The 11,967-nt window shown below is 42.9% G+C and overlaps 1 protein-coding gene across 3 annotated transcripts in view; it reads right to left on the reverse strand.

Moving 5' to 3' along the window:
* Imp (IGF-II mRNA-binding protein) overlaps positions 1-11,442 on the reverse strand; it is a 68,499-nt gene extending 57,057 nt beyond the window's left edge. The window contains exons 1-3 of one of the 3 annotated variants that reach the window (XM_055075995.2): positions 10,860-11,442; positions 6,251-6,314; positions 3,524-3,627 (exon numbers count right to left, since the gene is read on the reverse strand). In XM_055075995.2, coding sequence (XP_054931970.2) covers positions 3,524-3,627; positions 6,251-6,314; positions 10,860-11,037 — 346 coding nt within the window. In that variant the 5' untranslated portion in view covers positions 11,038-11,442. Of the gene's footprint in view, positions 1-3,523; positions 3,631-6,250; positions 6,315-10,859 lie in introns of those variants that run through there. The other 2 variants (XM_050187170.3, XM_072286599.1) reach the window with 2 other exon arrangements.
* Positions 11,443-11,967: the final 525 nt, after the last annotated feature.

An 11,967-nucleotide genomic window follows, 5' to 3' on the forward strand; every position in this document is an offset into this window, starting at 1 on the left:
GGCAATAATTGATGGACCAGACAAAGAAGGCTCGATTAGGAGAACAAAAATGGCATTTCAACTTTTTTTTTTTTATGATGTGGCACATTCTGAGAAGCGACGACAGTCTACCGAAGCTCACCCACACCTGACCAAACCTTTGGCCACCTCCATAATTTGTTGCAGTTGTTAGCTTGAACTTCAAATTGGTCACACACACACCGATACAGAGCCTTCACAATTGCTATGTATTAGAAGGAAGTAGAAAACATCCAGCAATTCTGTCCCAGCCAATCCCTGCCATCATTCTCTGGGCGGTTTGTCAGGAGACCATCTCAAAAGGCACTTGTCAAGCTCTGGTCAGGTTTCTCAGTTTTCCCTGTATTCTTACTTTTAATTCCATGAAGCACTGCCAAGCATTGTAAGACTAAAGAGACATGAGCTAGCCAAATAAAACATCACCAGAACCAATGCTAAGTTCAATCAACTCGTCCGAATTCCTTTCAAAACTACATCAGATATAATACAAGCAGATTTCAGCTCGGCAACAATTTTTGCAACAAGGTAAGCAAGTCAAACAGGCCATGCTGTGCTTTGCCATCATTACAAAGATTCATACCGCTCAAGAATGATTTCTCAAATCGAAACAACTTAGCCACAACTTTTCTTATGCCATCAAACAATGTATGCTGTAGCAACAGATCCACTAAGGTTCAAGCATCTGTTGCATGGCCATGCAACTCGCGAGCATTTTTTTAACATGCTTATTTTCACAATAATTATATGCATGCAACTAAAGGTGCACTAAAGAATCGAGATCTTCTTTAACTTAGTTACCTTTTTCCTTAAAATATGCATGCTTAATTGCTCATCTTTAACATGCCAAAGCCACATGGTAGGCCACGGGGACCCTATAATTGGGGAGGGTGTTTATGTATTACGATCAACTCAAACCTAAACATAAGCAAACAAACATCAGCAAACAGGCATTTTTGCATAATCCTAATCAGTAAACAAACATTTCTGCATTCCAACCATGTCAAAATGTAGCCACCATACCCAGGGATCTGATCACATGACCTCGTGTTTTGCAGTGACAATGGCCTGATCAGAGACACTCAAAATATTTTTGTGCCCCACCCACATCAGGGAACAGGTGACGCCCCTATGAACCCAAGTCCCTTTGCCAAATCGTTGGAACCAGTGACATTCCTTGTTCAAACACTGTCACTGACTTCAAGTCTCCATCTTGCTGTTAACTTCTCTCCTGCTCTGACCCCTGTCATGAAGTTTCCAATGAAAATTAGCAGAAGAAACTGGCGCTGTGGATACTCAGATACCACGAGAATGCTGCGTCGTACATGGATTAGTGTAATCGTCTTGCTTAAAAACTAAATTCTGTGGATTTGTGTGCTATAACTATGATCAGATTATGAGGCATGCCATAGAGGGGCAAACTCCGGATTAATTCTAACCACCTGGGGTTCTTTTACGTGCACTGAAGTACCACAAGAGTTTCTGCATTTCACCATATTTAAATGCAGCCGCTTGGAAGGATCGAACCACTGATCTGCACTATAAGTTGCTGGACACCGCTTCGCAGCTCACGAAGCCAGGTGCAGGTGAAGCCAGCAGAAATGCGGCATCGTGCAGCGGCTTGTCCTGGAAGTCGGGCGAATGCTGCCCTTACTAGTGCACTGCAGCAATTTTTCTTCGTGGTTTACCGCGTATTTGGGGGTGTTTTATTTTTTTAAAGTGCGGTAAGGGCTTTTACGACAATCTGAACCCGTATGTGATATCTTATTCTTGTTCTTACATAAAGCGTTTTCTCAACTGGCAATGTTTCCAGCATGCACCACTCGTGCTAGCGAAACTGTCGGAGCAGCGATGGCCAACTTTTGATGTCTACCCAAAAGACATATCTGGCATTCTTGGGTAGTTTAGGCTGCAATAGGCAGATATCCAAACTGAAAATTTAAAAAATGCCGAGCTCCCGTGCAGGCAAAGTGTCACTGTAAATGAGCAAAGCGCTGACTTCCGGGACAAGGGAGATTACTTTCGATGGCTTCAGTTGAGGGCGGTTGACGTGCTACACAGCCCCCTAAAGTAGAGATCAGTGAACCGAACCTGCAACCTCGAGATCAGCAGCGCGACGCCATCGCCACTAAACTGCCAGGGTGGGGACTCTTCGCAGTTGTGGCTTCGTACAATCGCCATTGTAGTGCACTTTATCTCTCTAAATTTCCTAGCAATCGTACCTTTCTAAATATATCAAAGCGATATGTTACTGCAATATGCTGCATTTATAATGCAACAGATGAATATCATAAATTTGCAAAGCCATCTGAAGCCAGAAGGATGATGTTGAGGCAAACCCATGTACAGCAGACATCCGCTGATTTAACTTTGGTCAATTTGACCCAGGTGACAGCTGGCGCTCATACATTTATATGGGACCAAACATTTGTTATTTCGGTCCAAACATTTTGCCTTCAGCAGATAACTTGAACTTGGCTGGTTATCACACACGTGCCCGGCCCCAATGATCACCACAGTTGGCGACTCCCATAACGGCAGCACCCATCTCCTGTCGAAAACGCCGATTTCCAGCCTATCCCAGGAACATTTTCAAGCGAAAACGATATCTTACAAAGAATTATTACAGTATTTACCCAACTCAAACGCACACCTTGTTTTCGAAGAAATTTGGCCGTAAATTTCTTGGGTTGTCAGAGCTAGCCCACCCATCATTGCTGTCACAAGATGGCGGCCACAGATGGTGACAAAACGAGCATTTTCACATAGCGTAACGATGACAACTTGTTGCTTTTAGTCCAATTATGAAAGCAAATTCATATGATAAGTTATTTTACATGTTCAGCTAGCAGCAACAAGTGGCATCGCGTGTTACTGGCATACTGGAGAATTGTATGTGTCACCGGACAAACTAGCGAAATGGTTAGTCTAAACGTGGGCTACAATCCCATTTGCAATTGTTGCGAAGTCACTTGATAAATGTAGACTACAAAATGCATTGTAGACCACACAAAGAGCAAGACGTGGCTCTTAATAGACAGTGATAAAGTGCTGTCCTAGAGTGATGATGATGGGTACTATGTAAATAGATTTACATTCTGTGAAGTCACAGTTCACCACTGTATTTTTTTTTTCGTTTCCTTATTGCCAGAATTGCACGCACGGTACATTTTCCTTGCTAAAATAATAGGTGTGCATTCAACTGCTACTTTGTTTAGGATCCTAATGCCATTTCTACATAGCTATTTTGAACTGCTAAAGAGTGGGTACACATTCGATTCGGGAGCATATGAGAATTGGGGCAAATACTGCCGATGAATTGGCAGCGTATTTCGGCGTTTCTATTTCTGCCTCTTGCTTAATTCGACCTGCCATCCACCATTCTCATGGCTGTCCAATCGTGCTGAACTAGGGACTAGCGCCAGAGTTCTGTCTCGTAATTTTTGTAAGAAACATTTCCTCTGTGCACTGAAAAAATAAGAAAGCAAAAAAAAATGTTGAAACTCACATAGTTCTAGGTTCTGCACAGTTCCAAAAGTAGCAAGAAGATCGTGGACGTCTTCACGCTGCACATGGCTGGGAATGTTGCTCACATGCACTCGGTTGCCACGACTTCTGGAAACGAGCACACACACCCCAAAGGCACACCGCTATCAGCATACACAGCCCACATATACACACACACCACATATTTGTATAATATGAAGCGTTTCCTTTTTTACTATACAGACGACTTTACTAAAAAGGCTATGAGCAAGCGAATGTGGAATTTTTGCAGAGGAGTTGTAAGGCAAGGCAGACACACCTTGCCACTGTTATCAATGAAAGTTTGAGAGGACTAACAAGTAGGTATTTTTTAACTTCCTTATTAGTACCTCGAGGGTACTTCTTTATATGGAGGCCATCACATTTTATGGCCACCCCCATCTTTATAAAATCCACAATTGCAATTTCACAAACTCAACTTTAAATCTAGTTTCGTAAACCTTAATGCAACATTTAGTAAACAGAGCCCAAATTTCTAAAATTCACATAATGGTCAAGAGTTTGCAGGTACGTCTATTCTTCTAGACCAGGAGACAGCCTGCATGTCTTTTATATACATTGCTTGCAACGTGAATGCAACTCCTGGCATTTCTCACATTTACAAAGTTCGCAATGGCACTCAATTGCGTGCACAAACCCAATTGTGGGTGCGACTATCTCTGAAGAGATTGTTTCACATTTATGCTTTTCAGAATCAGCTATCAGGCAGGCATCTTGCTTTAGAACACATCAGCAGGACGACGGGGAACATGACCAATAGCAGCCAAACATTACCAAGCCATTTTCCTGTTGCGTAAAATGCCCGTGTTATCAGTTTCACACAAAACCTGTGCGAAAGGTTCAACATTACCTCGGCGAAGACATCTTCAACGGAGGCCTGACACAAGCATACGCCAAAATTACATTTATTTAAGACATTGAGAACTCTCAGCAATAATGGCAAGTCACGGGGTTTCACACTGACACTGAATGTGAGAGAACGGTGTGTCACCACCACCATCCAGGTGACTGCCGAAGAGGTGCAACGCTTTTATTCCTCTTGCGCAAAACACCGTTTTTTGTACGGAAACAAAGTCTGGTTCTGGCCGGTGAGGATGCGACAACTCCAGAAGGTTTCAATTCAGCTAATGCACCAAGGTTTACATATGACCCACTCAAAAACTTTCTGTATTTCCTGAATGCGAACTTTATTATATACCCATGGCACTCACTTCTGACAACATAAATTATGACCGTGTATAAACTTCATGCTTTTCTTGAGTGCTTTTCTTCCCATATTGGAAACAAATGGACACTTGGCTAGTAAAGCCTCCAACTTAGGAAGCTTGACTCCGTATTGAAGGCATTGTATGCAAATTGTTCTTGCCAAGTGCATTACAACTGCAGATTGTTAACGCAACTAAAAGGGCACACGAAGGTTAAATTGCGGAGCGTTTGTAGTTTAGTTTGCGATAACACCAACATTCTGTGATCATAACAAAAACAGAAAACAGCGCATTCCATTTGTTAACATACTACCAGCAGGTAAATACTAAGGGGGGGGGGGGGGGGGGTCATTAGCCTCAGAAATTAACAAAAAAATATCTAGTATTGTATACCTGCATTTTCAGAATCTACATCTATTAATTTCTTTATCTGCAAAGTTTCTTATCTTGTATGTTGATATTTCAGCCATAAAATTTTAAAACTGTAGGGCAAGTGATTTGTTTCTTTTTCTTCATTTTCTCAAGATACTAATTTGCAATCCAGCAAAGCTTCTACTGTGGTACATCAGTACCTATCACAGAATTATTTTTGCAGCAAGAAGCTGGATATTTGGAGCACACAACATGAGATCAGATTTAAATATTCTTGTTTGAAGCTTTTAAAAGTTTGTCTTGTTTGCAACCACTGCATGGCCAGTTCAAAACGCTGGTGTTCAGTGTGCTATAAAACAAGAAATAATGACCTATTAATAGAAGTGCCTCCGTCATTGTGTGTGTCTTAAGCTTCCTAGTGTTGACTCATGTGTCATTTGCATATTTTTGTGCAGTGGTTATTTGCACCACAATTCTGAAAAAAGGAATTTTTTGTTTATCTTGCAAAATAATTAACCAAAAGAAAAAATTTCATTTTTAGAATCAGAAGAAACTAAACATGTTAATTTTTACCAAATTTGGTTCATAAATACAGAAATATAGCTTAAGACCCATGTGCCCTATTAAGCACAACAGTACGGAAAAAAAAGCCTGCCACTAAGATAGGCAAACTGAATTAGCTTTGGGTTAAAATTACATAGTTCAACATATTAGTGCACTGTATCCAACTATTAAACATATTAGTCATTCCACTCCATTGCTAGCAACACTAGAATACAAATGCCTCATAAGTAATTTGAAATGCCATATTAATTCAAACAAATCTAAAGTTTTCAACTGGCTGAACATGTACTCAGCGCCATTAAATAGCACCCAATTCAAACAATGCTCCATTCGAAAAAGACTACCAGTTCGAACTTCTTTTTTACCTCACAAGGAGGTGGAACGCAGGAGAAAGTGGCTCATAAGAGGCACTTGTAATACAAGAGTAGTCAATACATGCACGCTATCACATACGTGGTCTCCTCCCTAGGAGTATGAATTACTGCGATTTGACTACAGCTCGTAAGCAGCACTCTCTGCCCCACAGCTCAAGCCCTGGGATAATATACCTTCTGTTCTGCGGTGCCGACTGTTGTGGTTCCACCAGCAGTTGGGATCCCATGAAAGAGTGTCCTACAAGGCAAAGTGGGCGTACACCCAAGTTCAGTATGCACAGCGACCCGAGCTGGGTACACAAAGAATTATCTCCCAGATGCTGCCAACAGCAGTGCACACAAACTCGCAGCCCAGATTACAACATTAAAAACAACAGCGTGTGCTGTAACTTAACCATTCCATTTTCATGCTCCCTTACAGCAGCTCTATCCAAATGTAGGTGCAGAGATACACACCTCACTAGCTGTAGACCTTCCTGCGTCAATCTAAAGGTCACTAATACTAAAATCTAAAGGTCACTAAATTTGCCCTGTCAAAAAGGCAAACTTAGGCTACGTTCACACATGGGAGGCCGCAAGCGGGCGGAAAGGCCAAAGCGGGCAGAAAATCTTTTCCAGAGTTGCCCAAGATGTTCACATTTGTTTCGCCACTGCAGCGGAAGCCAATGGCTCTTTCACCCATGTCCATCTAGTCTGCATACATTTGTCCGAGTAAGGGCGATATTCAGTACACCATTTCAAGCGGAATGTTCATTCATTGAACCATCAGTTATTAAAAGCTATCATTTTGCACAACCGCGCATGTCGTCTTTAACTTTCGTCTACCATGGAAGAGGAAGAAGACAGTTTGATACTTTTAGCTAGTTGTTTTTCCTAAAAATGGACAATGAACAACGGAAGATGTTAAATATTACGGCCAGATGTCTGCATGCTAGTGCAGCTTTCGGTGAAGCGGAATAGCTTTCCGCTTCGCCATGGCCAAAAGAATGGTCCGAGACCGATCAGGCTCGCCACCTAGTTTTCTGCTCGTTTCACCGCCTAGGCGGGCAGATTTTGTCACATTTTTGCCACTTCTGTTTGCTCTAAGACTAAGTGTGAACATAGCCTTAGAGTCACTACAGGCGAGTGCACTTTGCCATTGGCATCATCAGCACGCTGTCGCACAGAATGGCTTAGTGACAGTTGCTGTAGTACGCACGTGCTGTCAAGTGCCTTCGTTCAACACACTTCGTTGCAATTAAGTGTGTAGCCTCAATAGCAGCACTTTTAACATAATACTCAATGCAAAGTCCAAATTAAATTTACAACACGGAATTTTAACTGTCACAAGCATCCCAGTGCCACCTGGAATGGAAACAGCCATATTTCTTATTTTCGCATTGGATGTGACATTGTAGTCTTTTGGTTCACGATGACTAAAAATGGTAATGTGGTTGCAATGATTTGCTTTATTCAAGTTAAAATTCGTGCTAAACAGTGTTCTAAGCAATAATGCAGTGTTATTTTGCAAAGATTACCTAAAACAACAAACATTTAATGTGCCTACCAATTTCCCCATTGGCACTGCCATCAATTCCAAATTAAACTTTTCTTTCATGCGTAGAAGCGCACTGCCAACGTGACTACATCTGCTGGTCCAAACGGGGTATAAATCATGTCATTAGACTAATGACCTTATATTTTCACATAGTACTTACAGGCACAGTTATAAAGGGAAACATTTGTCACTTTTTTTTAGGACCACAGATCTTGACAAAATTTATGTCACACTTCTGGGCACTTCAGCCATGTGCCTGGCTCTTGGTTACAACCATGCAACTGAGCTGCCCAGTTATGCAAGGATTTCCAAGACTTCCACGCACAATCCTAATCACTTCCCTTGCATGGATGCTTTTTCCTCGCCTACCTATGCCTGGGGGGTCACGAAATTAGCACATTCATTAGTCTGCTCTGCTGCAACAAATGAACTGCACTATAATCGTGATTTAAAAATATTGTCGCACTGTGTTACCACTAGCACTTCTCACTCCCAGTGCGTTAACCACATTGGTGACTTCACAAGAAAAGGCATGGCCAGCCCAATTCCAATGTTGACATAGAGATTGTTGCTTGTTTATAAAATGATCTTAGGGCAGAAAAGCATGGAGAAAAATCCATAGCAACCACTTATCTGATATGGTCAAGGATCACCAGAGTTTCCCACTAAAGACTCACCACCAATGATAATCAGTTCAGAGCATACGTTTTAGCTCTATTCATACTTCTTTGAAAAAAAAAGTGTTTCTTATTAGCGAGACAAGTTAAAGGCCTAAGTTCCCAGGGTTCTTGAATCTCATCCAATCGCAACATTGATGAAGCCTATTCTACACTAAAAACTTCACTTAAGTCTTCATTCCACATATTTCAGCCATTCCTGCACACAAGAAGTTGCCAGCATGGTTGCTGGCATGCTCTTAAATGCAATGTAATCTTTCTTTACCAATAACTAACCCCGCAAAGACATCAAAGTGATGTATGTGTGGGAATTTCTTTGATGTCTGCATGTAAAACTTGTGCAGGAATTTCTAGATTTCACCACCAGTTCCTGCTAGCTCAATTGTGCAGGTTATTCCAGAAAGTAATGCCAGAGGTTTTCTGCAGCCTTTCATTGCAAAGATTTAATTGATCAACAGCTCATTATCAATAGAGTTTAGGTTCTTCAGGAAGTCCCTGCTGGCATGCCAAGTCATCACTGCCGAATTTGAAATTCTAGAAGCATGATCTATTGACCTGGTGTAAATATCTTTCTCTGGTATTTCTTCAAAGGATGCCTACTGAGCCCTGCAATAAGACCGCACAAGATTTGCACTAAGGGACCACCAGCATCTTGAAATCAGAACTGTCGCTGTAGTGTTTGGCCCCAGCAATGCGACAACGATCGTGACAACCCTTGTCGATTATAGATGCCAAACAAACTACACACATGGTACTGACAGTGCCCTAACAAAAGCATGTCTTAACAAGACCAGCGTACATACCTGGTGGCAATAGTTAATGGGTGGCCAGCAATATTGAGAGACAGTGCCCATTAAGGCGAGTTTCCACAGCACTTTAAATATCTTCCAATGATGGAATACGTACATCTTAACAGCTTATATTGGAATATACATATTGGTCATGGCATCAGTACACAGACCGCCACAAAGGCAAGGGCTCCATCACAGTGTTATTTGTGTGCAGTGCAACTTCCCGGCTTCCCAAATAACTTTTTACATATAGTTCTATAGACAGAGAAGTCGCTGATGACCATCCGGGCAACGTCCAGATAACACACAACGAGAAAGATGCAACTTCCATAGTTTTTTGTATGGCTAGCCCAACGCTTCGAACAGTACTTAGCCCAGCAGAGAAGTGGTACATGTTAGTTTAAAACTACAAATATTTTTGGCCAGTTTAACGATCGTGCAAATTTTAAATGTTCGTACCGAGAAAGATAAGTTTCCTTGTTCGCAGAAGAAAAAGAAAAGCATGGCACGTGCCTGTCTTATCTGCATTTCATCATAGAGGCGACTACTAAAAGTCCAAATACGTCGTTAATAATTACCCCACGATAAATCACCCATGCAATTGCACCAATTTTTGCACTTAGCTGTTCAAATACACCGCCTCTTCAAAAGCACGCTGGTCCTGAAGTATTCTGGTCGATATGCGAAAGAACGCGCGACGGTCTGGCTGGAAGAACATTTTGCTATCCCCTTTGAGGCAGATTTTTGTGACCTGTCACGCAAACCAATCTTGACGCGACAATTTATCAACGCTCCCAGGCGTTTCCTTCGTATCAGTACAAGAGGAATCGTGGAAAGGAGGGACACGTATCGCGCTTAGTATGTCATCTTATCGACAGTCCACTTGTAAAATGAAAGATGCACATCCAAGGCGAAAGCTTACCGCGCAGTGACTTACAACGGGGTGGTATCCTTTCTTCTATCTTCCTTTTAACAATTATCTCGAAAGTACAGCACATTTACTATAGCAAACCAGAAACATATCTATGAAGGTCGCCGCCAGGAGAGATTTCTTTAGGAGCACACGCGGCGAATATGAGATGCTCCTCTGCATAAAACGCCGCAGGATTTAAAAAAAATGAAGTGGGCGAGTCCCGCCTAACCAAACACGAGCATGAAATGAGAAGCGCCTCTAAGGTCGTTGCCTCTAAAATAAGCACCCGAAGATTCAGCGCCGCTCTGCGACCGGCGTTTCCCAACGAGTATGCACGCTCGTTCACACAAACGCGCACGTAAAAAAAAGCGGCAATAAGCACTAGGTCAACCATTTCGCGCAACTAACGGTAACAGCGCGCGCTCATCGGGCTCGCTTTTCGCCGCCGCATCGTCTGTCGCGGCCGAATTTAGCTCTATTTTCCCACAATTTTTCGCTAAGCCTAACCGCAATAACCATGTGAGCGCGGTTGCGTTGCTGCGGCAAAGGCAGTGCCGACAGCACGCGCTGATAGTACGCCCAACGGTCACGTTGTCGGCGGGCCTCGCGCTAACGCCGCGCACCGCGGACGCAAGCGTCGCAACGCGTCATCAATGAATAAGCGACAACATGCGACCTCCTGGCCACGCCGGCCGGAGAATTTAGATTAGGCGCCATTTTGAAGCCGAGTTCATGCAACCTGAGTTTCCTCGGCCCTCCTAACACGAACCCTACTAAAAATGTAAACTGGCAGCACGAGACACTTGCCGCACGCGCTTCTTAGAGTCATAATGTCAACTAAGTGCGCATAAACACGACGTCTCACCGTTCAGGGCTTCGATGGCCTTGCTAATCACCAAGTCGTCGGCACACTCGACGAAAGCATAGCCCCCCTTCTTCAGGAGCACAGATTTGGGAACGGCGCCGGTTTGCTCGTGAAACAGTTCTCGGATAGATCCTTCGTTCACGTCCGCCGGTAGATTGCCGATGTAGAGCTTGTTCATGGTGAGGACACTGATCTATGGATACAGTTTTGAGACAGTTTTTGGGGTTGGGAAACAAGAAGAAAAGAATAATAAAAGAAAAAAAAAACTAACACGCCGACGGTACACTGAAATATGCTCGTGTGAGTGCCGCCTCACGTTGTCGATCGCCACCCTCTTGGAGCAGTCTAAAACGTGGCACGCATTAACCCACGTGACCAAAAAGAAAAATAGGTTTCACTTTGTAAACTTCTTTAACGTAAGCTGCAAGAAATAAGCTTAAGAAGTTTTTACTTCAGTAAAATACAATATTACAAAATAATTTCAGTCTGATCAGCGCATGTAGCTTTGTCGTGGAGAGAGGACAGTTTAGCTGTCGCGGATAACGGATTTACAACCGAAACTGACTGTGGCGTCTGCTGCAAGCATGGCCGCTCGAGACATCATTTGAATTTACCGTTCGTCGCCCGTTCCCCGACCGTCCTCAGTAAAATGTGCGTTCCATAGACCATCAGAAAACAGACATCCAACCAATGCTGTATCGAGCAACTCAGAACACTTAGCAGGCAATGATATCAAGTGACTGTTACCGGCAAGTGCTCCGGTCATAGAAGTCTCAGTGCGCGCGTTTCGAAATGCAGTTAATTTTGATCTGCAACGCTTTCTGCGCAATAACTGCATATATTACAACTACAACGTGTAGACGTGAGGTCACGTCAAATTACCTATTATTTGTGCTCCTTTATGTTTGTAGTATGCGATGTAGTATGTTTTGGTCGCGAACGCGCGGTGTGCACTGTGACCGCTAGTCTCAGTAAGGCTTAAGATGAAAACCAGTGAAATAAACGCATATACAATGAGTACACATGTCTGCTGCTGCTGTTGTTGTTGTTGTTGCAGCTGCTGCAGTACTGTCGTCGTCGCCGTCGTCGTCGTTGTTGTTGTTGTCGT

The sequence above is a fragment of the Dermacentor andersoni genome, chromosome 2 (assembly GCF_023375885.2).
Source record: "Dermacentor andersoni chromosome 2, qqDerAnde1_hic_scaffold, whole genome shotgun sequence".
NCBI lineage: Eukaryota > Metazoa > Arthropoda > Arachnida > Ixodida > Ixodidae > Dermacentor > Dermacentor andersoni.